We start from the raw sequence: 27,180 nt of genomic DNA, 5'->3' as shown, positions 1-27,180 counted from the left end.
TCCAACTATCTTTAGTACAATAATTATTGTCAAAAACTCTTCTGTGTAATCAAAGAGGGAACTTTTAGGCAGAGTCTTGGGGTGTTTAGGCTAAGCCATCATTTGGTGCGCTCGTAATCAGAGACTAAAATCATCTGTTTATAACATGACTACTAATTTACCACAGAATGACGCCAGCCACACGACTCACTGCATCGCTGTGTGGTCAGGCTGACACAGATGGACACACACACAAGCATACCCACGTGCTTGGGGATGCTTTAGATAGAATTCAGTGCAATCGTGTGTGTGTGTGTGTGTGTGTGTGTATGTGTGTGTATGTGTGTGTATGTGTGTGTATTTGGCAGTGGAGAGCACTGTGGAAAGGTCTTGAGGGTGAGAGGTTTTTCCAACCAGACCCAGAGGCAGCCAATGTCCCACATACATCTAGTTCCCTAAGGCAGAAAGCAACAAGCTGACTCACTGATCCTATATGTACATTCAGTGTGCTGGAGTCCACACACTCCTGTTGGTCATGGTTATCTGGATAATTTTAAGCACTTTCAGTTAAAAACAAAACTCTCAAACTGGTTTCTCTGATGGCCTCCACAGTTAAGAGATCTCAATCAAATCAAGCACCTTTGAAATGCAGGATTCACTTCACTGATGTGCAGTCGACAAATCTGCTGCAACCGCCTGATGCTATCATTTATGGACCAAAATCTCAGAGAAATGTTTCCAGGACTTGTTGAAATGGCCGTTGTGTCTACATGTACAAACGGGTAGTTTTGTGGGAGAAATTCCTGCTTTCTTTAAACCATTTCTTCATTTTGGAAGAACTCTGATTGTGTCCCAGTTTATCCTAAAGGACCTAAATTGAAGTGAGATGCTTAGACTGCACATATTATGGCTTCACTTTATGTTGCGTTCATAATCTGCGGCTTACTAACTTGTCTATTTGCTGTTTGGTGTTTGAGAGACAAAGTACACTGGGTTTTCCCAAAACACCTGAAACCAGTGCTGCTGAAAGTGATGAGTTAAATGGTGATTGTCTGTGGGTTTGTCACGAATCACTCTCACACTTTACATTATAACTTGACATGCAGCTTAACAGGAAGGGAAACAAAAAGAGACCAAGGTTTAGCTGCTGTACAAGCAGGTGTAAAATACAAATTAGGTACTGAACTATTTTTAGAGGAATAACAGAACTGCAGGTTAAAAAATGTTAATATTTGCCATGAAAAGTACAAAGTGCAATCTAAAAGTTTCCATAAGACCCAAACTATACCTAACATAAAAACAAAGAATATGTAAATCAGTGCACCTCTGGATTGTTCTGACAAAAGACCAAAAGAGAAATTTAGTCGATACAGGGGAAAATGGATGTTGCATTGCTGTAACTCATGGGGTCTCCAGTGAACCAAAGCTAGAAGTAAAAAGTAGTCTACATTTAAAAACACTACCATATTTTAGAAAAATATCACGTTTCCTTAGATCTGTTACAAGCTGTAAATCACAAAAGCTAGTTTTAAATCCTGTCTGTAAACATATTGTATCATGTCTCATTCAGTGATAAAGTACATTTCTAATATGAAGCCATTTAATTTTTAAAAGAAGTCCAAAACATATGTTTTACCAGTTCAAGCAAAAGGATTAAATCACTGTTAGTGTCTCATGGCTCGGGAGCAGTGTTTGCTTATAGTAAACTAAGTCATTTAGATCAATTATTGGATATAATTGCAAAAAAAGTGCTTCTATTCAGCTGATGAGGAGAAGGAGGAGAAGCAACGGTTTGGTATTACTTGCTGGAACAGATCCTGAACACCTCCTGACCTTTTCAGTCCTTCTGTTTTTATACAAACAGGGTGTTAAGGAGGAAGACAAGCCAGTCTTTGTGTAATCAGCTTCTTTGTGTCTGCCGAGGAATCTTGATCATGAGACTCATGGGAGTGAACGCGAGCGCCACAGTTTGTGACACGGCTGAAATAAATAAAGCATCCTCATGCGGTGCTGGGGCTGCTGCTTTGTGTTTCTCATTGGAGTTGTGTTACATTTTGTTCATTCTTCTTCTTCAGGGAAAACGACCCCAGCAGGAACTGTGTTTGTGTGTTCTTGAGAAGTAGATTCACTGGAAACAAACACAGCCAGGTAAACGTGCATAACTTCAAACAGCTGTAACCTTGCACGACTGGTTTTATGTTGCTGTCACTTGACATATTTAGCTAACCACAAAATGCCACCGGTTATTCTGAGGCATTTTGGGGTTAGTTTCCGTTTTAAGCTGTGTTGCTGGGGATTAATGTGTCAAGACATCGCTTCACAGCGCCTGAGTCATCAGGCCTGAGATAGAAGTTCCTGTAAACAAATCTCGTTGACATTGTTTACCTTGCGCTGGTGTTCAGAGCAGTTTTATGCTTATGTGAACTTGCAAAAACAAACAGAACCTGTTCTACACCCATGACTGATTTATGACGTTATCAAATTTTTAAGCGTGGTTGCACCACCACCAAGCTTATGTCTCTTCCATAAGCTTGTTTTGTCTTCTGAGCAGTCCCATGTGCGATGGTGTTAAGTGTTAAGCGTTAAGTGTTAAGTGTGTTAAGTGAAGCCAAGATGTTTTTTGTACTTTAAATACAGTTAAGTAGTTACAAGAACTTCTTCCCAAGTCTACAGCTTATTTAACCTTGAATTTAACAAAAGACCAAAGTAGACCTTGTTCGAAGGGATCACAGGACAAGCAAAATTCATGGGCTTAATATGAAACATGGACATAGCAACTGTGAAGGCTGCAGTAAGGATAGAGCTGGGGAGCCAGCAAGGTGCATCCATAGTTTCCTGTAACATTAAATGGGGTGCTAATGTTGACTAAAGAGAAAAAGACTTCAATCAAAATTGTATTATCAGAAAAAATGAATGACTAAAAAAACCCCCCCAAATAAATATTAAATAAAAAGAAACAACATCCACCTTCTAACACTAAACGTGTTAATCTTTGAATTCAGGTCTTTGCAATCCTATTGCTACAGGCATATAAAATCAAGCACCTAGCCATGCAGTTTACCTTTATACACATTTGTGAAAGCATTGCTCATTCTAAAGAGACCACCGAATTCAAGCATGGTACTATGATAGGATGCAGAGCAGGTTGCAGAGTTCTGATGCACACTGTGCGTAAAAAGGGGCCGATGCTGACTCAATAACTTCTGAGCTTGAAAACTCCTCTGGCATTAACATCAGCACAAAAACTGTGCACTAGCTCTTGTTTCCATGGCCAAGCAGCTCTTGCAGTGCTTTTGCCCATCTACTCTAGTTTGTACCTCCATTGGTACGGTGCTAAACATGTTTGCTTAGGAAGTGAAAGGTTGCTGGCTCAATTCATGCATAAAATTCTACCTCATCAAACATGTGGAGCTACCTGCTGTGGCAACCCCGTTTGGAAAGGGTTGAGCTGAGAGTAGCTTTAGTCTGTTTGGTGCAGGTTAAGAAGTCAAGCTTAGCCAGCATTCCTAGCAGATCACATGATCTTATTTCCAGACCACATCAGCTGACAACCAACCGACAACAAACTATTCTGCATGGAGATGTTATTGCTGCTCTTCAAGAACAGAGATATACTGCCAAATATATGGTACTACACGTAAGAAATAACACATTCCTTGTGACTATAGTGATCCTGACTTAAATCCCAGAGATAACACCATCAATCTCTGACAATAGGGCATGTCTTTGAAGAATAATTGTTTTCAGAAATATAAGCCCAGACTTTAGGAAGATTAGGGTCTGAAGACATAATTAAAAGCCAAGTGAATGAATGATTCAGAGAGTTCAAGAATGCAAGGGGGAAGAAATCTGTCACAGCTGGGAAGGAATCTTGGAATAAGGCATCAGATTACAGATTTTTGGTCATCCTCTGGAAGGTTGGGATATTTGGACTTTTAATAAGGCTCTTCTTTCTAAAGAGAACTTCACCAAGATGAATGAAGCATTATCTTAAATGTACTTTCATTATGACCTTAACTGTGACCTGCCTTCTGTCTGTGAAACTGGAACAATCACACAGTGATGACTCCTCACTGAATTACTCCAATTCAAGCCAGAGTTTATTTCTAACCCACATTTAAAACAGGTCCAACGACACAAGCCACGTGATGGAGTTGTGACCTTTCCGGGTGTACCATGACTGCGATGACTTCAGCCCACCCCATCCCCTACATGCTATAAAAAATATACATTATATACATAATGTATACATTATATACATAATGTATACATAATATACATTATGTATATAATGTATATTATGTATACATTATATACATAATGTATACATAATGTATATTATGTATACATTATGTATACATAATATACATAATGTATACATAATGTATATTATGTATACATTATGTATACCAAAAAAACAACACAGTTTCTTTCTTTTAAATTTTGTTTTTACAGGAAGACAGACTGACTTAAAGTCATTTCCTGCAGAGATATACTTTCCCTACCGCCCAGCCACAAAGCCACAACTTGCCCGGGCCTAACCTTAAAACAAGTCTCTATGTAATGATTTGCATCATTTGGACTTGCTTTACACACACACACACACACACACACACACACACACACACACACACACACACACACACACACACACACACACACACACACACACACACACGAAGAGATCCTCAGCAGTTCAGTGTGATTAATGGACTTGTACACTGCCTCTTTCTCATCATACCAAAGAATTTGCTCTGTTGCTACATTAATACACAACAACATGTCCACTGGTTATGTTGTTTACAGCAAAGCACGTCATGAGTTCTGTGTTTTTGAAAAACATGTTGTGCACCAGTTTCCCAGTTGTGTATTTATGGCTATATTTTTCAGGTGCTTTGGATTTTAAAAGACCCACGTTCTAAGAACAGCTGCGAGGCATGTTTCAGGATTACTCAGTCTTCCTTTATGTCATCTTTCCTAAGGTGTGGCTTTTTACCTGCTTTCACCTTCTTCTTCCTTAAATTTCCTCTTTAAATAAAACTATAATCCAAACACTTGTGCTTGTTGTTTCATTAATTATGAGCCATCCTTTCTCTCCCTTTCAAATCAACACATCTTAGAAAAGTCAGACACCTTTCACTGTTCATCTGCTCAATAAGGAATAAACTAAGGCTATAGTTTACAGAGCTGCAAACCCTTAACTACACAGCAGCTACTAAAATATCCCAGAATGACTTTTAAGTGGCTGCAATCAACATTTTTACATTTTGCTTTCCATTGAATTTTGCCTCAGCTCTCATCATCGTTTTAGCTTCTTTCAGCTCATTGTTTTGGTTTTAAGGCTCAGAAAGTTTCTCTTTTAGTGTACCCTCAGGCTTCAGTGGTTTCACTAGCATGGCCATCACAGATGAAATGCGAAATAAGTTTCCACATGCGTTCCAATGTAACTACAGTCACTGTAGTGTTGTTGGAGCATTTCGCAACTCAAAAATATTCAGCCCTCAAAACCAGTCGGAGAACTACATCCTCCCTTCCAATGTACAACAAATAGCTGAAAGAACTTACCTCATCCCTTTTTTTACCCTCACTATATAAAAGCTTAGTTGAACTATACAGCTCCAGCTGCACTCAGAGTGACAGTAAGGTTGTTTTCACTTCCCAGGATTTCACAAAAATCCACAATCTATGGCAGAATCTCACCTGATAGGCTTGGAGACACTGCATCATGTTTCACCGAAGTTAAAATATTTTACACAGATGTGTGTTTACCTCTCTTTGCTTTGATTCACATCTTTAGCTCCTGTTTGGCTACAGACACAATCAGTTCCAGATGCACAAATAAATAAGCAAAAGCAGAAGTGATCAAAGAAACGACAGAAAGAAGATAATGGCTGGTAAAGATAGTGGCCTGCTGAAGACAGCGGGGTACATTTTCTTTATAAACAGCATAGACTGATAAAAGGAATTTTTATTTATTTTTTTATTTTTACCTATAATAGCAAACAGGAAAAAAATGTGGACCACACAAGAACATGTTTCTCCTTTTAAAATGAAACAAGCTGATTTTTTTCTTTTGTTCTTCTGGTAGGATGGGGAATTACAGGTGACTTAATTTAGCTAAAGCCTTTCCTAGAATGAGTTAGGCAGATGGCTTCAAAGTGAGAGGAATGGTTAAGGAAACATTGGACACATTTCATTATGAGTTAACAATAATGTTACTGTTGTAAAGTGAAACGATGGTTTACAAGAAAGTACAACTTTTACACACACAGCTGCCAGTAGAGCTTTACTCGACTACTAAGTCAACTATTTCTATTAAAAACAAATATTACACACTTCAGCCTCAACAATTGTTTAACATGAATACAAGACTCACACGTCGATACAGTATATCTATTAGAAACCCATCTGCCTTCACCCCCGCCTGACTTGCTCAACGAAGGCTTCATTAGGGGAGGGGGGGCTTTGAACTGAGGAGTAACCCGCTGGTGACATGCTTGTTGGCCACAGACATAATTGAATAAAGATTCCAGTTGTTCTAAAAACCTCTGGATGTAGCCTCTGGGTCTTTGAGGTGGGCCCCAGAAATCTGAGGAATGAGAGGCTGTCCCAGGGCTCTAAGAGCTGAGGACATAGTTTAATCCCACACCACTGGGAGAATACTGATCAGAAGAGCTCAGACAGCAGGGGGGATTGAAGGGCGTGTGTGTGTGTGTGTGTGTATGTGTGTGTGTGTGTGTGTGTAAAAAGCATTGACAAGCACTGAGCCTTGAACCTGAAAGTCTCCTGTAACATACTAATGGGAAGTGTCCTGTCTTAAATGCTGTCTGTGGAAATCACCCACAGCTTCCAGTGATGACATAATGTAAAAGTCAGAGGTCTTACAAGATGGCACAGATCTGTGTTTGTTGATACCATCACAAACACAGGAGTGGTGTCAGGCAGTTTGCCTGTGAATGATGTTTCAAGTGTATGATTACATAATCACCTTGCCATGTTACAGCAAGTACTGTCTTTAACATCTTCACTGGGGCTTTGTGATCACATCAGCTCCAGTGGGAGCTCCCATCATGGCTTTAAAAAGCTTTTGTGATGCACGAACCGATATATATATATACATATATATATATATATATATATATATATATATATATATATATATATATATATATATATATATATATATATTTTTTTTTTTTTTTTTTTTTACGGGCCTCACATCTGAGTTAGAAGTCCAACACCTCTCTGCATGAAGTGTGATCATTCACTTCTTTATTTATATTAATAACAAATATGAAACCACACCTCATTACACTGCTGCTGGTGGTGACTGGGAGTATTTCAGTCGGTCAGGGGGCAGATGTCAGCAGGGAGATACGGCACTAGGTGTTTAACTGCTGCCACCTATTGGCCAAGAGTTCACATTACAGCTTCTTGCAAAAAAAACAAAAACTTTTTACCTTTATTCACCTTTGTCACCAGTCATTTAGCATCACAAAATTAATGACCAACGTATGTTAAAATAAATAAATATTATAATTTCTTGTAACAAAGAACAAACTTTTGAGCTAGAAAGAGACACTGTGATACCAGTGATTATAAACTATAAACTTACACTTAAACTTTTTTCTTTTACTATTATATCTAATCATTTTATTTGTATTTATGTAATGAATGAATGAATGAATTCAGTTCAGGTCGGATAAATTGTATTTGCGTAGCTCAGTATATATACTGAGGTTCAAAAAGCTTCCACATGCATAAAAACATATTAAGGCACAAAATACAGTGGTGTGAAAAAGTGTTTGCTCCCTTCTTGATTTTTTAAGTTTTTTTGTATGTTTTTCACACTTAAACATTTCAGTTCAGAGAACAAATTTAAATATTATACAACAATAACACAAGTAAACACTAAATGCAGTTTCTAAATGAAGGCGTTTATTATTAAGGGGAAAGATCCAAGCCAACATGGCCTTGTGTGAAAAAGTGATTGCCCCCTAAAACTAATAACTGGTTGGACCATGCTTAGCAGCAACACCTGCAATCAAGCATTTGTGATAACCAGCAATGAGTCTTTTACGCCGCAGTGGAGGAATTTTGGCCCACTCATCTTTGCAGAATTGTTGTAATTTAGGCATATTGGAGGGTTTTCGAGGACCCTTTTAAGGTCATGCCACAGCATCTCAATTGGAGTGACTTTGACTAAGCCACTCCAAAGTCTTCATTTTTTTTAAGCCATTCAGAGGTGGACTTGCTGGTGTTTTAGATCATTGTTCTGCTGCAGAACCCAAGTGCGCTTCAGCTCAAGGTCACAAACAGATGGCCGGACATTCTCCTTCAGGATGTTTTGGTAGACAGCAGAAGTCTGTCTACTAAAACATCCCAAAGACTTGGGGATCATCAAGATGTTTCTGGCAAAACTGAGACGAGCCTTTTATGTTCCTTTTGCTCAGCGGTGGTTTTCATCTTGGAACTATGCCATGCAGGCCATTTCTGCCCAGTCTCTTTTTATGGTCTTAACTGAGGCGAGTGAGGCCTGTGTTTTAATACTGATGAGTAAATCACACTGAGTTGCTTTGATCATCATCATGCAAAATGCAGGATTTATGTCTTTTACCCAAACTATAATAATTCCTCAAAACAAACCAAATTGTCTTGATAATTAAACATAACCAAACATCAGTGAACACAAACTAGTTCTCTTTTTAAAATTTGATAAAAATCAGTTTCAACTGTTTGCAGATGGTTTACACACCAATTACTAATGAATTTATTAAGTTGTATTAATTGTCATTCTTTGTTTGCTAACAGTGAAGCTATTAAAATGCAAACATTTACCATTTATTAACCATTGTTCTAATAAACAAGCCTTAACTCGTTTGACTAAAACTGTTACTCGTCCTGTTTTTATATGATTTGACTGTAGCACAGTGACAAGCTGACACTTGTCAGTGTCTCAGTGAGCCCCAAATTAATACATGTGATTTAGCAGTCAAACAAAAAAGCAAGCAAGAAAGCAAAAACTTTCCCACGTTGCTTGTCTGTGTTTATTGTGCTATGGTGTATGGTGATATGTATATGTGCATTCCTGTATTATCCTTTTGTGTTACACATTTCAATGTTTTTTTCCTCGCTACCTAGCCTGACCTGTCTCCCCAATGTCACATGTTTGTGTATTGTATGTACGGTCGGCAAGGTCTGTCATCTCGGTTGTGGGCAAAAGACCTGCAACTGACAAATAAAGGCTATCTCATCATCATCATCAAAAAAACAAACATAAGACTGGGAAACATTAACATGCAGTCACCACCAGGTGTCATGCTCCTGCCTGAACACTGTAATAGCAGTTAGTAACTTATGGCAAAAGGGGAAGGGTACAGCCTTGCAAAAGTTCACAAATAACCCACCAACCTAAAATTTCCCAGTTTTATATTACCCTCTGTAAGCTGGTAAATGTTTTATTAAGCACACGATTTAAACGTGTTTTATTTCTTTACTTTTTTCCCCTTTTTGTTGTTGTTCTTGTTACTGCCACAGATGTGTGTCAGAAGATTGTGTGCATTTAAAGAGTGTGAATGTCCACACATTCTAACGCTGTTTAACTGAAGTGTTTTTTACAGCTCATTGTAAAACCTGAATACTACTGTTCTTGGAACTGGTGGGTGGAGGCTCATGCTGCATGACAACAGGGTTCACGACTGCTATGTCGACACATTTTTAAAGCTTGCCCAACGAAGTTAACCCATGCAAAAACAACAGCATATAGGGATTTCTAGTATCATGCCTGCATCCTCTCACTTAGATAGTTTCTCTGATCTTTGATTTTAGAGTGCCAGGAGGTAAAGTAGACCTATCCTAAACATTTGGCTACATTTATATATGGCTCTTTTTTGAAGTGCAGCCTGCTAATTTCTGAAACAGATAATAAATCACGTTTTGTAGGCTATTATGTCCAACTTTCAACAATAAAAGTGTGATATTATATTATAAGTAATAACAACAGAATAATTAGGTCACAAAGAGACACAAGAGCAGCTTTTACAAGAGGGGAATAGTCAACAGGGGTAATTTACACCTGACCTGACTTTTCATTATATGTTAATTTTCTATCCATCCAGCTAGCTATGCTATTTATTCTGATTACTGCTTGCCTTTCATGTAGCATCGATGTGGTGCAGTAGCTACTCCAATTTCGTTGTACTATTGTATAAAGTATGACTGTGCAATGACAATAAAGAGTTAATATATACTGAGTAAAACAATACCAGTGGTTGAATATATTTGAAACTGACTACAGCATGTGTCATGACTACCTGTAAGCTCCACCTATTAAGCACAGGCAAACAAAAGGAACGTAAAGCGGTTTGTTTACTTTTACCCATCCCTGGTCGATCACCTCAGAAAGCCACACTCTGACAAGCGATTGGTTCGCGGTGCACTCTTTCCGCCAATCACCGAGCCTCTCTAGCTCCGCCCGCCACATCACTAGCATGGCGGCACGTAGAGCAGGAATTCCGCCTATGCGACGATGACAGCGTCGCTGAAGAGATAACAGCAGTAATGACTGTTGTACGATAGTGCAGGTCTGTTGCCCAGCAACATAAACCCCAGTTACTCTAAGGGACAGCTAACCTGGTGCGAGCGGCTGGGCAGCAGCAGCCTCTCTGACAGACTTGACAAGACTGCGGAAGAAGCCAAGTTTGTGTCCTGATGCTCTGAGCTGGACCGGTGCCTTTACTCCGCTTCAAGTCCTCGTCTGGAAGCTCATTCTTGCCGAATTGTTCTAGAAAGATGGATCTTCTCAGTGTGCTGCATTTCGACGAACTTTCTCATGGACTGGCAAACTTGTCCATGTTTCCTTTCTTTGACATGGCGCATTATATCGTCTCTGTCATGGCTCTGAGGGAGCAGCCAGGTGAGTGTTTTACGGGACGTTGACGATTATAGTTCCTGCCAAGTTTACACTGTGAAGTGGCTTTTTTTTCTTTCTGTTAACTTTGTTTGGCTGAAGTTTGTAATATCAGGCCTCCAGCCATCCTGTTTAAAGTTTACCTGACTGCGTGGCACGTCGGCGGGGAATGGGGCTGTTTTCACATTGAAAACAACGCACAAATAGCCCCACGTTTCATAGGACTCATAAAATATTTACGATTTCATATGCTTATTTGCATATTTCCTAGTTGAAGTGGTTCTTAATATGCCACTGGATTCAGATCTGAGCCACTTAGTCTAATTTTTAAAGTGCTCCTTTGCTGTTTTTATTGGTAATATTTCACATTAAACTAAATAGTATTTTGTTATGCAAAATCAGACACGCTGTAGGCATCCGCTTTGCTTCTGCAAAGTTGCAAGCGTTTTTACAGATTATAAATTATTAATCAGTATTGTAAAACATAACAGCTGTAAATTTGTGGGTTAATTGTCACGCAGCATAATCTGAACCTTAATTGGATAAGTTTGCATATAAATAGTGCTGCCACACTAAGTGCACTGCATCCAATTAAATTGATAAATTATGCAGTTAATAAATTAAAAAATTGCTATGACTGAATTACTGGACCTTACTATTAACTTCTTTACATAGACTGATTGTTTTGGGCCAGACCAGGTGATGAGTTTGAACCATATCATGGTATGTTGTTCAGAAAATGCACAGATTAATGAATTCAAGCAAACTATAGCCTGAAGCATAATCAAACTCAGAACAGTCCGAGTTAGGCATGTGAAGAGCTTTGTTCAGTTTAAGTATTCAGATCTGAGTTAAGTTTAAGTAGTAATACTAATGGATAAATTCCACTCAAATAAACAAGGTCCTGCATTCAAAGGGACTGTCCAATCAGCTAACTTTACTGTCAGTGGCTGTTGCTGTTAGCAAGGGTGGAGCTACTTCATATTGTGTGGTCTAATCTATGGACCCATATGCTGACTGAACATCAGCAACAGCCATTATCAGTCTTTCTGGCAAATATCAGCCTATTAGCACAAAGCTAATGTTCACTAATAGAGGCCTGTTTATATTCTGCGTCACATCAGCTTTTCATTGATTTTCAGCTACTTGCTTTAATGAGTACACTTTTCTGGATAATGACGATTTCTTAGTTTCTCTGTCAAAAATCAACAATAAAAAATATTGGTATCAACTCAGAATTTCACAGTACGTCCACCCCTTTACCTGCTGGTTACCTCTCACTTCACCATAGAGAGCATACTGGTGTGCTCTGTGACATTGTGGCACACTGGATGCTTTGCAGCACATCTCCAGAGGATTTTAAACACAGCACAAAAGATTACTGGCTTTCCTTTTCCCTCCCTGGAAGAGATTGCAAAAGCGAGATATCTTTCAAGAAGCCTTAAAAATGAATAAGGACACTTTTTCACCCTGGACCCTTGCTGTTTGACCTGTTGTTCTCTGGTAGACACTACAGAGTCATCAAAACAAGGGTAAACAGATTGCAGAGTGGTTTTTAGCCTAGTGCAATCATGGCTGTAAATCAAACGTATCGCGGTGCACCATGGTACTTTTTATTTAACCCTTGACACCTTTATATTCATAATTATTTATTACCTTCTGCACTGTGAGAACAACTCTGTTTGATGGTGTGAATGGCTTGTTTTGATACTGTGTGGTATTTTTTTGAGGAACTTGGAAAAGTAGCTACTCAATTTTGGTGAGCCTCATGAGTCATTACTTGTTTATCTCAGGAAAGCAAAAGCAATTAAGCTCTTCTCACAGCCTCAGTATAAACCTTTTAGTTCTGTCGTCTGCAGTCTATCGTTGTAGCAGTAGTTAGAGATCGTCGTCACAAAAGTTTAAAAGCCCAATGCTTTAGCTGTGTCACAGCCTATTGTATGAGCTCAGACCAAAGTTGGACACTGAGCCATGTTATGTCACCAAGATAGTGGCTATGGAAACAGGTGGACTTTAACTGCACAGGGAGTTGACTCAAGCACGTGGACAGTCCATTGTAGTCCCCCTGCTGTAGGTCTACGGGCTATTTTTGAACTTGCCTTGCAAAGCATCTGAGCTTCTGTGACCTTTTTAACCCTGTGTCCTCTACTCCGGTCTGTTTGTCTCTGGCTGGATGAAAGAATCACAGGGAGCGACAGTGTTGACAACACCGTTTGCAAAATTCTCATGTCGGTCGTTGCTTGTTCGCTCACTTCATGTTAGTTTGGTGACGATCAGTGACTTGCTTAACAAACAAACAAAAGGTCACTGAGAGAATGGCCGAGAGCAGATTTAAATCTCTGGGTCATTTAAAAAGAAACGGTAGACTCTGTCAAGGCACAAAACACTCAGGAAGCCCCCAAATAGGAAAGGAATGCCATAAACCATTCAACCCTCCTTCGCTAGTCTCTTTCCTCTTTTCTCTTTCCTCTGTGTCAAATCCACCTTCGTGCTGTGCAGCGGTGGGGCAGCTCCAGATGTTCTCAAACGTTAGCAAGAAGAAAAACAAGTTTCAGTTCAGCTTAATTGCACGTTAGACACACATACTGTACAAACGAGTATTTTGAAGGCGCTTGTCTGTACTACCCCTTGTGTTTATGCCATTACGGAGTTATTTTAAGCACCTTTATAAACACTGCTGAGAGTGGAGTGTGAGGGGAAACGGAAGGACGGGGACAAGGAAGGAGAGCAGTGGTTATATGTCAATCAGTGGGCCTCTCTTTAAGCCAGAGACAACCAGAGGTGTTTTTTTTTTTTTTTGGTATTTAAAGCTGGCTATAATTATGCTGTCCACAGAGGGAGGAAGAGGAAGAAGAAGACAGAGCTAGTGGGAGGAAGAGAAGACTTGTAGATGTGCACATTAAGAGGAATGAAAAAAAAAAACAGAGTTTCCGTGTTAGATAATGCTGTGTTTGGTCTGTATATTTGTTAAAACGGAAAGACTTTTGTTAGACTCCTGCTGCGGAACAGGTGAACTGCAAGAGAGAAAAGAAGGAAGGAAGACATCTGCAGTGCATTTCTCAAATTTGACTTGTAAATTCACTTCCTTCCAATGCAAAACCAGAGGAAGGGATTTTGCATGTCAGAGCACTCTAAGCAGTGCATTTATATTTCAGCGGAAATGGTATTTTTTTTCTGTTGTTTGCTTCTTCATCGATCTTTAGATGCCATCGTGTTTTGTGAATTTATCTCCCTCCATCTTTAATCTCTGTGCGACCCATCGGGAACACACACCGACTACAGCAGTTTGCTTTGCTGTGGAGCTAAAGGTGATGACAGTGCAACAGTGTTTACTGTGTAAGCAGTGTGGTGCATTGGTAAACTCTGTACTGCAACGACCACAACAACAAAAAGCAGTGTCGAGGGTTTAGGCTGGGAGCTATCACAGAGAACAGGATGTAAATAACTGTCACGATGTCAGACATTTTTTTTAAATTGCTGTTCCCCACTGAGAATTTTATTTACCCTCCCCAGCATCGTTTTAACCACATGAGGTGTGTTACATCAGACTTCTTGAGCGCAATCATGGAAAAAAAATCATACTATTACACAGTGATGGCTGAAATCTGCTGACACTGAGCTGCAGCTACTTTATAGTGTATTCCTCACTCCATCTGTTTATTTGTCCGTGGCATGCTGGAACCCACACTTAGTTGTGAGGAAAAGTGAAGTTATATCTTTTTCCATCTGTTTTCTAATGCATGTGACTTTAACATGTTTAAGCATAAGATTACAACTGTGGTCAAAAGTTTACATCCACTCATTGTGGGCACGAATGTCATTGTAATTTAGATTTATCTATTCCGAAACCAGTTCTGATTTGTGTTTAGAATGGTTGTTCTGTTGGAACACCCAATTGTGTCAAAGTTACAAGTTGAAGAATGTGAAGGTTATCCTTCTGTTTCATTATTCCAACCACTTTATGAAATGTACCAGTACCACAGCCCAGAGTATGATGCTACTACAACCATGCTTGACAGCAGGTACATTGTTCTTTTCACTCACAATTATTTCTCCAATCATACATCTTGTGATTGTGGCCAAAAAGCTCAATCTTTCTCCAGAACACATTTGGCTCATCAATTTGGGCAGCTGCAAATTTCAGTCAAGCTGAAAGGTTTCAGTTTTGTTGCCAGGGCTTCTTTCTTGGTCGGCATCCTCTCAGTTTATGGCGATGTAAAACTCACTTCGCAGTGATGCTGGTGTTCCAGCAGTTTCCAGTTCATGGCAGGCTTGAGCCTCTGTGTTCATGTATTGTTCCCGAGCATCCTAACTAATTTCCTCCCATCTGAGGCTGACAGTTTGCGTCTTCTTTCAGACCTAGGCAAACTGGTGACGCATCTGAGTGACCCGGTGACCATCCTGCAATCTGTAGTTTTTTAGAAATGGTCCATGAAGATTCTTGAATGGCCTTCCACACTAAAAAGCTGGGGCTGTGCCAAGGAAAACAACCATTTTAAATGAAGTCCTTCATTAAAGTCATACATCTGTGTACCTGCTTGTTTTTTGTGACCACAAAACTAGTCAGAGGAGACAATCCACCAACTATGCATCTGCCCAGGCAGTGGACCTCAAATAAGTATAATAGGATTGATCACTCAGCCGTCTGGTCTCCAGCTGTCTGTGTTTGCAACAGAGTATAATTTCAGTTTTATACAAAGACATATCAATGAATAAGCTCCTTTAGTACTGGCTGCTTACCTGTTGTATCTTTATGCCAGGTGCATTTCCATTCGTATATGTGATATCTCAGTGCAGGAGGAAGTCCAGGTGAAATTTAAAACTTACTGTATTCGTTGTTGAGTTTCACCAGTGACTCATGCAAGCAATTCGTGAGATGCTATCTTGCATTTACTAACAGGTTCATGTGTCTGCTACCAGACATATCAGCTTTCACATTTTCCTCCACAACTTTGAACTCATTTTAAAGTTTTTTTCTAAGGAACTGCCACTCTATAGAAAGTTAAACAGTGAACAACTCAGATGTGAGGCCGAGGGAGGCTACATAGGAAGCAGCTTTAAGTCCTCGTGGTTTACCAATCTCACTCCAAGAGTCTTTAATCTTTCTGTAATCCCCAGATTACCATTTTGGTCCTGTGTGTGGCCACACTGACTAAGGGCAGGTAACACAGGGACTGACTAAGAGCTACCTTAGTTTCAAAACATATGTATATTCCTTGGCAGCATTAATTTTGGTTGAGGCAGACAAGGCATTGCAGGTTTGTACTAGAGTATGTCAGAAAAAGTACTGCATGAAATGTGTGTATCTCATTGATATTGTAGCATCAATAAAAATATATTAGCAGTTCAGGCCACCCATGATGAAGTCCACCTTTTAAAAGAGAGATCTAATGACATCAGTGCCTACACTGATTGCTACACTACTTAAGTTTAGCTCTCCACACCACAACAGTGGATTTAAAAAAACAAGACAAAGAAACAGTCAAGATATGATTGAAGTGTACACTTGCAGCTTTAATTCAAGAGGTTTTAATAAAAGTAGTGTATTAACACACTTTAGGAATTACAGCCTTTTTATACAGCCTCGTATTTTCAGAAACTCAAAAGTAAATTGACAGTTGACTGACAAGTAGTTTCATGGCCAGGTGAGGCCTGTTCACTTTATTATTTCATGTCAAATTAAGGTAATGAATGAAATGGAATGGATTCCAAGTATTTAACTTGCATTTGGTATTGCTTCACTGAAACTCTCAATAATAGGTCCCAAGAAATTGTGACACAAGTAAAGGAGCCCATTATTAGACTGAAAGACCAAAATAAAGCTATTAGAGAGATAACATTAGGAGTGGCCAAATCAGTAATCTGTGACCCCACATAGCATCTACACAAGCCCATAGTAGTGTCGGGGAAGCAGGCGTATCATTGTTGTTTAAGTCGACAGTATAGAGATGCCCACATGAATGTAAATGGAGAAGGTTTACAACAAGGTGCCAAACACTGGTTACTGTGGTTGGCACAGAACATGGAACAGGAAGTTCTTTCAGATGTTTTCTAGACTTAGCTAGAAAACATCTGAAAGAGGCTGTACATGTCTCAAAGAATTGTTTTGACAGATGAAACCAAGATGAACTTGTACCAGAATGATAGGAGGAGGAAAAAGAAGGAGAGGGGGAGAAACAGCCTTTGATCCGAAGCATACATGTCATCTGTCAAAGTTATGGCATGTATTTCAACCAGTGGTTGATGATGTGACTGCTGATAGAAATAGCAGGATAAATTCTGAAGTCCACAGGGCTATACTCGCCGCTCACATTTAACCAAATGCTGCAAAAGTCAGCTCTTCACAGTGCAAATGGATAATGAGGCAAAGCATACCACAAGAGAAGCCCAAGAGTTTTTCAAGGCAAAGAATTGTGATTCTTCAAGGCCAAGCCAGTCACCTGACCTCAGCCTAATAGAGCAGCTTTTCAATTATTAAATACAAAACTGCATGGAGAAAGAACCACAAACAAGCAGCAACTACAGGCCGCTGCAGTAAAAGCCAGGCACATCTCAAGGCCACTACCGCTTGAATTGAAGCTGAAATCCTGCACTTGAATCATATTGATTGTTTGATTTTAAAATCCACTGGTGTACAGAGGCCTAACAACATCTAAACCTGAAGGTCTTAATAGAAAGCAGCTTTCTTGCTAATTCATGCTCAACAGTCCATTTTGTCTTTTGAGTCTTGGCCGGTCCTGTCATGTAGATGTTGTGTAAATGGTTTCAGTGGAAACCACAAGTCCAGTCACTCATACTGCAGCTGTTATTGACAAATAGCTCCTTTTCTTTGTTCAGTCTATCTGTGAACCTCAAACAATGTCTATGAAAGTGTAGAGAGATGCCTCAGATAGAAAAGAGGCCAAAGTATCAAACTCCATTATGTTCCAGTTATCTGTTATCTTCAAATTGAACTGGTTTATGTATCAAGTTAAGCCCAGTGTAAATGACATCTTACTCATTCACAGTGCTAGTCTCTTTATTCTAAGAACTTGCCCAATAATAGTGATCATTGATGTTTATTGTTCTTTATTATCCATTTTTGCTGTTGTGCAGGAGCTCTCGAGGTGTCCAGAGTCAGCCCCTTAGCCTGCTGGTTCAGCTCCATGCTCTTCTGTTTTGGGGGAGCAGTGCTGTCAGGGATCATGCTGGCAGAGCCACCAGTCGCTCCTTTATCCAACAGCACCGGTGTTCTCCTTGCTTCAGTCATATGGTAAATATCTGATGGTTGAAATATCTAAAGCTGAAAAATAAGGTGTGTAAATTGTAGTAAGGAAAGAGGCAGAGGGGTTTGAATTACTGAATAATAGATAAAGTCATTATCCAAGTTTTCCAAATGTGGAAGAAATAGACGTTTTCAAAGAGTATCTGTATCTAAATAAGTCTTTGGCCCCCTCTGCTGGTGGCTTGTATTATTACACCTGTCTCAATTCTAATTTACAACACCCCCTGCTGGTGAATGTAGGTACTTGACAAAGACCTGAGGGTAATGCTGTCAAAATCACCTTGAGCCTTGTTTAGTGGCCATGTCACTGAAACGTGCATGTGTCCACGTGTTAAATGAGACTTGTGTGTCTCTATTAGGTACCTGGTGTTTTACTGCCCCAAGGACCTGGTGTACGCATGTGCGTCGCCTCTGCCCCTCAGACTGGTGCTGTCAGGGATGAAGGAAGTGACGAGGACGTGGAAGGTCCTTGGAGGGGTGACTCAGGCTCACAGCAAATACAAGGACGGCCTTCTTGTTATGATTGCCATCGGATGGGCTAGAGGTCAGTAGGTATGAGTGTGACAGGGTGTTTTTTTTTTTTTTTTGCATGTTAGGGCTTTCAAGTAACCATAAAATATTTGAATAATTAACACACATATTTTACATATTAATGCGTAGCAACCATATATCTCCTTACTCTCCCTACCAGGTGCTGGAGGTGGTCTGATAAGTAATTTTGAGCAGCTTGTTCGAGGAGTGTGGAAACCAGAGACAAATGAGCTCCTCAAAATGTCTTAGTAAGCCTCACACAGAGTCTCTAATATTGATTTTAGGATATTTTTGTGGTCATCAAATGTAATTTTTAATGCACATTAAGTATATTGTCCTATCTTGACTGTAATTTGTTATATTAATGCTATACTGTATACCAGGCAAGCAATTTTTTTCATGGTCCCTCGTTGTAGCTTTTCAACAAGTCATACAGAAATTAAAGTGGCATCAATCCTTTCACTTTACCCGCAGTAATAACATAAACATGAGGATATTTTCCAGACTTTCCACACTATTCAACCACGCTGAGGATGCAGGTTATGCAACTGGAAGCCTGACACATCTAGAGTTAACAACATGCCCTGGTTTATTTGTGCATACAAGATGTGATTTATTTCAGTTGTATGTATATACTTATCTTCTATTTTTCAGTTTTTGTTAGGATTTATCTTTTTTCTTTGCTTTTCTCTTTAGTCCCACAAAGATTACCCTGATCGGGGCGGTGTTGTTCGCTCTGCAGCAGACACACTACCTGCCTCTCCAGAAGCACCACCTGATGTTCATTTACACCGTCTTTATTGTTGTCAACAAGGTCAGTCTGGTGCCAAACCTGAACCTATGAGTAGGCTATAACTCAAGATTGTAGTAATTTGGAAAATTCCCCAAAAAAAAGGTCTATTTTTGATCAGTTTAGCTTGACTACTTGCAGCAAAAGAAATGAATAAATGCCACTCTTGTTATTAAGTTAAAACTTGGGTATAGCAAAGGTTTTAGTGCCACAGCTTCCTCCCAAATCGGTGCTATCGTGTCTTCTAAATGACCTTTCTCGCTCTGCTTTTTTGAAGTTTTTGCCGTGGTGACTCACATTAGTACGGTATTACCCGTAGGGCTGGAGCTTTTGCATCATTTTCATCAGCTTGCATCATCCACTTTTCTCTACTCTGGGAAACTTGTGCTCTTGACTGAGACACAGATAAATCTAAGACGTCTTCTTTCAACTCTCATTCTGTTAGCTCCCTCTGACTCTGATCTGTCAAATTAACAGCAAACAGTTTCATCACGTTTAAGAGCTGTGTCCAGGCCTGCTGTTTGTTATTTTGGGTTCTCGGTGTTGCGGATGTTCGCTTTTATTCCCAAATGAAAAGTAAATGCTCATAAATTTACTTTGTGTGAGATGGACTACAGTTGTTCAGCTTTCTATGAAAGGTGACAATTTGTTGTCTATAATAAGCTGAAATCTTTTCTGTCTTCTTATTTGCTTTTTGATTTGACCTCATTGGTGCAACGCTACAGTCACAAACAGTGGTCAGAGACCACACCAGCATTGTTGTGACTGTGTGATGAACTTGCTAGCTTGTTATCTTTTGAAATGGTTACTTTGAAGATGGGGATCAGTCAGTTGCCATCTTCAAAGTGGCTTTGGTGCGGTAAGATGGTGGAGTCGCTCTATTACTTGTGAAAATTGCCAATCTGAAATGCCTAACTTGACCTCATAATTTTGAAACAGAAGTTAAAACACCTTCTTAAATACGTGCTCTGCAACATTGGTTTTATATATGAATATAACCAGCATGCAATGACAGATCATAGACAGGTTATGCTCATCGGTGCTGCTGAGCGTAACTGGACCAACTCAGCTTGACTGCAACATGGTGGCAGTGTTTCTGCGTTTCTAAATTCGACGGCAGCTGTTTGCAAACCTTGTCTCAGAGTGATTGCAGTCAGACTACAGTTTGAAGACATGTGCAATCAGCTTGCAAATTGAGCACTCACATGTGCGCCTTTCCCACTAACACCCACTCAGCTTGGCTCAACGTGGTTTTCAGTTACAATTGAATGCCACCTCAACGTGGGTGGGGTTGTTAGAACAAGGCAGCCCAAATTTCCTGTAACGTTATTTGTATGATGCAAACACGACACAACAATGAAGGACATTGAGGCGATGGTATACCTACCGCTAAACCGATGTTACACGTAAGCAGTAGGTCATTGGACCACGATGTTGGTTTGTGTGTGGGCATTTCCCTCATTGTCAGGTCACTTGGACACCAGGCTGAGTAGGTATTAAAAAAGTATCTGGTACCAGACACTACTACCTAATGGGAAACCCCAAAACTGAGTTAAGCCAAGTAGGTACAAGTGGAAAAGAGGCTATGGTCACCGCTACTACTTGCAGTCAGTCTCTGACAGCAAAAGAAATCAATATTTATACATATGTTTAAAAATGTGTATACATGTGGTCTTTTAACCTCCATATTTGCCAACTAGTAACACCATGTGCCTGTTGGGTGGTGCAGAAATTAACAATGTTTCTTGATATGAGACCAAGGCGGAGACACATGACAGTAATGGGGGAGCATTTGTAAATAGGAGGTTTGTGTAATGATGCCGATTGGCATATCTGTCCCACACTAGATATGCCAATCCATTCATTATGGCAACCTCTGAAAATACAGGAGCAACCGAGAGTACCAAGCTAGCCGGGGAGCATAGAGAAGTTCCTGCTGTATCTGAGCGAACTATAAGAGCAAGGTTTCAAGTAAAGTGATAGAAGTAGCCATGTGATCCATTCATTATTTTTAAAAATGGTCATTATAGCTGATTTCAGGACATCTGCTCTGTTGAAGGACAATTTATTCTCTCCCAAATGTCATTAAATGTCTCATCCTTTTCTCAATTTTTCACACATGTATTGACGCATGTATGTTTTGCTCTGTAGTCAAGGATGATGCTGACGGGCTCCTCCACCTCACCCTTTGCCACCATCGAGTCAGCCCTCTATAAGACCCTCTTCGCCGGCTACTCGCCTTATGCCGCCCTCACCAGTGAGGTGAAGAGCGCTTGCATCGATAATAGCAGCATGAACAAGACAACCACCGCCACCAAAGAGTCCAGTGAGAATGGATTGTCGGGGCAGCAAACCCCAACTTCTCCAGCCACGGGACAGAGCAGCTCGCTCGAAGCCAAAGAGGAGTCACCGAACGCCGCGGCAACAAACTGCAAAAAGACCAACTAGTCAGCCTTCGCCCTGTAGCGCCTTTTCACCTCTAAAGAGGGCTGGAGTCATTTATGATTCACACATTTCAAGTCAGGAGTTCACTTTAACTTTATTTTTCCATTTTGTCTTTTGTGCAGGGACACGCTTATTGTTCTTCAGGCTAAATGGCCATGTTTCTTTTTCTCTAAACGATTTCTTTTGCATTTCTTAGAAAGCGATTTCAAGCTGGCTGCTGAAAAGGAATTTCAATAAAAGCCAACTCCAGCAAAAGCCCTGCACCTTATATTCTGGGATAATCACCACATCCTTAAAGTACTGTAATGCTTTTCCTGCTGTTGGATATGAACATCAAACTATCTCTGGGCTGTAGCTTAATTTTTGAAATATATATTTATAATGGGAACAATCAATTTCAGGGGTTTTGGGGACCAGTGCTGTGCACCTGCTGATCTACGAATGTACTTCATTCCTCTCTGTATATATTCTGCTTCGTGTAAATGCTAAATTTCCTACTCTGAAGTGGTTACAATTTTTTAAGAAAAAAAAAAGAAATTCTATTCTATGAGATCCAGAGATTTTATTTTATTTATACATAATGATTTCACTCTTGAATGTGTAACATTTTGAAATGGAGGACAGTTTTATTCAGTCACTCTGGCGAATGCTTTGAATGGTGATTGAAAGCATGAGAATAAACAGGTTTGAATGCATGTGATTTCCTGCCTATGGTGTTATTGTACTGCTCAGTGAACACGAGTGCACTTGGGTTTAAATTGCCAAAGATATCAGTAGTTACATTTTAAAATGCGTCTATCCTTGAAAGAATCCTCTCATTATTAATGCAGCTCTCTTAGCTACATTTGTTCAGCTTCATGTGTCAAAGGAAAAAAATTAATGACTACTTTTAGCTTCTTGTAAGTTGATACAAAGCAGCGCAACGTCTAGAAGTAACCTCCACTATAGGCTGAAACATTGCATCAGTTTATCATCAGCACCTGATTGATACCTCAGCCTCTTTAAAAAGCTGCTGGAGAGAGATCCCCACCCCCCGAAATCCCCCCCCGCCTCCCAAAGTTCTCATCTATGTAACCTCAGACAGCAAAGAACCCCCCTGTGAATACAAATTAAAAACAGAGGGTGGGTGTCAAAGAGAAAAGAGAAGCTGTTCAAAGGCGATCAAAAGCGATACTGGTTGAGATGATGTACCTGCCTTTAAAAAACGCCTCAAGTCCACAGATGTCAGACGTGTGCGTGTCAATTACGGGCTCGTAGCTTGCGGTGTTTGTTGCAAAAAACTGCTTTGTGTTGCTTTCTGACTCTAATGGTGAACTGCGTGACCTGGAAAACGGAAAGACATGTTAATAAGCCTCTGTTATTCCCTGTGATGGCTGTTATGGTAAGAAGGCAGGTGACACGGCAACAGCTCAGAGCCTGAATGGTCCCAGACAATTCTCTTAATGAGGTCCAGACCTGTATGACCCTCCCCCCACCCACCACATTTACTCACTGAACTGAGCAGGCCCTCCTCTACTCCCAAGCCCCGACTTATTTCTCCCCGACCCTTCACACCGTGCTCTCCACCTGCCTCCATTCTGCCCGTATTTAATGTGTCAGGTGCAGGAAATTAATCCTTAAATGGTTTCCCACAGGCTGTCTTACACACACACACACACACACACACATTGTGCACACATTGACCTTCATGACTCATGAACCTGAATGCGATAAGGATTCAGCGCACTATACCTCAGAAATATTCTCTTTCTAAATGCGCTACAGAAATACAATTATGTAACAAGACACAATGCGAGGATACTGTAAGCCTAAACATTCCTATACACATTTGATTTTGAGGGACAGTCTAAGGCCACGGGGCACACATAAACACCTAAATGTCTTTCTATTATTTCGTTTTGATATAAAACATAGTATGCTGAGATTTTTAGTTTTTAGGTTACTTGGCACCTTTAAATAACTCTTCACTCTTGTATTTCCTGGACTCCCCACTTTAGAATTTATTCTTTGCTTTTTTCTTTTTATATGGATCTAACCTCCATCCTAACTTATAGTTACTCACACAATAGTGGATTTATAAAAAGTGTAATGGTACCACTGTAATTAACATTATAATGACCTTTTTATTTGTAGCATGTGTCTCCAACCCCCATGGAGGCTTTATAAGCACTCAACATTACATTACAGCCTTGTGGATGAAAGGTGCAGGACGAGGTAGTGAACACTTGGTGGCGTGAGGAGGCGTCATCTCTGATGGCTTGATGCCTGGGAACTGACAGGTTGGCCAGCAGCTGCAGGCAAGAAAGGATAGGGACAGGAGGGAACCCTCTTTGCAGAGCCAATGGTGGCTGCTTGCATGTGAGGGTGTGTGGTCTGGTTTAGCCGTAATTGTGAGGAACATGAGTAGATGGTTCACTAATCTTTTGGGGACATTTTGTAGGCTGGGGACATTGTGGATCGACAAAAACACTAAATCCAAAGACATCGTTTGTTGGATGACCCAAGTCTTCAAAATTATTTTCTCGGTGTTTTTAAGGTCAAATGAGATTTTCAGAGAAATGTCCTCTCATGTGTAACAAACCAGCTGACTTGCATTCACAGCATGTGTGTGTGTGTGTGCTGGTGAGTGTGACATGTGGAGTGGCAACAAAGGCTGAGTCCATCAAAAAAAAAAAAAAGGCACAAAGAGCTTTAGGGCACAAACACACACACACACAAGCACCCACTCACACAGAAACACACACTTACCAAACCCCTTCAATGTCCAGGATTCTTTGTTTTTCTTTCTTTCCCCACAGAAAATAACATAACCCACAGACACACACACATTCACAACTCTGCTGTCAGTGCGAGTGCATAGTCCAAATTTTAGTCACTTACATTTTAGCCTAAATACTGGGCAGGGCCTTCGTTAGCTCTCAAACATCTCTTCATGGCATGTATTCCAAAGAGACAGTCACCCTGCTACAAAGAAAGCATGACAGAGTTCCTGCAGATTGGTTGGCTGCATGTTCATGCAATGAATCTCCTGTTCATGCACATTCCACAGGTGTGCTATTGGATTCAGATCTGGTGAGTGGAGAAGTTCCTGAAGCACACTGAATGCGTTGTTGTGTTCATTAAACTGACTCTTGCTTTGCATTTGGTGCATTTTCACACTGCAGGCCATAAGATAGTCAGCAACAATGTTAGCCTGTAGCATCTGATCACTGGGTGGTCCAAAGTATGCAGAGAAAACATACCAACCTGAACTATTGACACAAGGTTAGCTGGGTCCATAGATTTATATTGTTCATGTCAAATTCTGAGGCTACCATCTACATGCCTGAGTAGAAAGATTCCTCAGCCCGAGATACCTTATTTATTTTTTTCATCTTCAACTGTCCAGTAAGGTTAAGCTTATTCCCACTGAAGCCTCAGATTTCTGTTTTTGGCTGACCGCAGAGGGACCCAGTGTTGTCTTTTGCTGGTGCAGCTGTGCTGCGCTGCAATGCTGTCCTGTTCACCAGAGTTAAAAAAAAGTAGTTATCTAGAGGCTTTCTGTTAGCTGTTAGCACCGGCCATTCTCCTGTGACTCCTCTCATCAAAAAAGTATTTCCTTCTGCAGAACTGGAGGTTTTTTTCTTTTGTTTGTTTGGTTTAACTCATTTGGTGATTGGACAGTTAAATAATTTAATAGGTATAGAGGTGTTCTAGATTTCTGAGATAGCAATTAATGGGTATTGTGCCCTACCACATTCTATACTCTATGAAAATAGGTGTAAAAGTGCTAAACTTGTGCCAGCCTTTTGGCTTATGGCTGTGCACCTGCTCCGGCTCGGTGGTGCCTTAATCTGTTGTTACACGCTGCAGATTGTTTGGCCTCTCAGTCTCGCACTGATATGATTGTGTTCGTGCATTTATATAGGTGCTTCATAGCAGCAAAGACATTAATTAGTTTTCACTGACATCTTCTTTCTCTTGGGATTTTCCTTCTTAAGCAATCAAAGTTAGAGTTCTTAAAACCAAAGTTTTAAAGACAAATTACTCGGCGGGTGATGCAATCAAACTCATTATCTCTTCAGATGAGATGAGATGAAAGTAGGGAGAGAAGTGTTTGGGACCACACAGGAAAAGACTCAGGGAAAGAAAGAGAAAGGCATATAGAAGGCAAGAAATTAATAAATAAAATGAACAGAGAGGGACATAACTGAAGTAAAGAAGGAGGAAGATGTGTGGACTGTATAGAAATGAGGCGTCACATCATGAGATCTCTTTTTTTTCTGCTTCTCTCTCTCTCACACGGACACACTCACAAGCAAACAGAGAGGTCTCTTCATGGCGCTCTCACTGAACGCCAAACGGCCTATGTCTACAGCTATTCAAGATCTGACTTGTAAAGAACAGCTGCAAGGAGAATGCCAAAAAATGAAGCTACTGTAATGTGACTAGCATGCTGGCTCTGTGTGTGTGTGTGTGTGTAACACAGTGAAAAACAGAAACATCTGAGACAGGGTTACTTTATTAAGCTGATCGTTTATTTTATTTATTTTTTTGGCATATAAGTATAATGAAAGCAATGCTGAGATTAGCATTTTAAAAGTTTAAAGTTTATACCCTATTTGTGCTGCACTAACCTCATTTGCCCCCTTCTGTTTTAGCATTTCAATGTATTACAACGAACATGAACGAACGGTATTAACATTTTTTCTATAAAATATTGGTGCATAGTCCAAACAATATTCTCAAGAATCCAGATTTGAAGCTTTATATAATTGGTATAGTTGGTAACATCTTTGGTGTGACCACCTTTATTCTTCATCACAGTTTGAACTCTCTGAGGCAGCTTTCTTGTAATTTCTTTAAGTACTCTTCAGGAGTAGCTCTCCAAGCTTCTCGAAGGACAGTCAAAGCTTTTCTTTGGATGTTGGCTGCTCTTTGTTGTTGTTCTGCTCTTTGTCAAGATAATGCAACACTGCTAAAATAACATTAAGGTCTGGGCTCTGGATAGGCAAGTACATGACTGATAGTGTTTAGTTGTGTGTTTTTATGTCCAGGTGTGCTGGATTGGCAGCGTGTTTGCTGAAAAATTAAGCTAATGCCAGTTGGATGGTTTCCAAATGGTATTGCATCATGGATCAAAAATCTGACTCTACTTTTCTTCATTTATAGTTAACTTCAAGTCTGACAAGACATTTAACTCCAGTGGCCAACATGCAGACCCAAACCATGACAGAGTCTCCACCGTGTTTCACACATGACTGCAAACACTCACTGTTTGTG

The 27,180-nt window shown here is 40.1% G+C and overlaps 1 protein-coding gene across 1 annotated transcript; it reads left to right on the top strand.

The window, feature by feature from the left end:
- The first annotated feature begins 10,448 nt into the window (after nucleotides 1–10,448).
- Nucleotides 10,449–25,845, top strand: tmem38b (transmembrane protein 38B). The gene is made up of 6 exons (XM_085167477.1): nucleotides 10,449–10,894; nucleotides 17,984–18,140; nucleotides 18,512–18,696; nucleotides 18,844–18,931; nucleotides 19,380–19,497; nucleotides 21,625–25,845. Exons 1-6 carry the CDS (start codon nucleotides 10,771–10,773, stop codon nucleotides 21,919–21,921), a joined length of 969 nt encoding a protein of 322 aa, XP_085023603.1. The 5' UTR covers nucleotides 10,449–10,770; the 3' UTR covers nucleotides 21,922–25,845.
- The last annotated feature ends 1,335 nt before the right edge of the window (nucleotides 25,846–27,180 follow it).

This window comes from Neolamprologus multifasciatus, chromosome 7, assembly GCF_963576455.1.
Source record: "Neolamprologus multifasciatus chromosome 7, fNeoMul1.2, whole genome shotgun sequence".
NCBI classification, from domain to species: domain Eukaryota; kingdom Metazoa; phylum Chordata; class Actinopteri; order Cichliformes; family Cichlidae; genus Neolamprologus; species Neolamprologus multifasciatus.
Note: the sequence above shows the minus strand (reverse complement) of the source record. Positions and strands in the feature narration are given on the sequence as shown.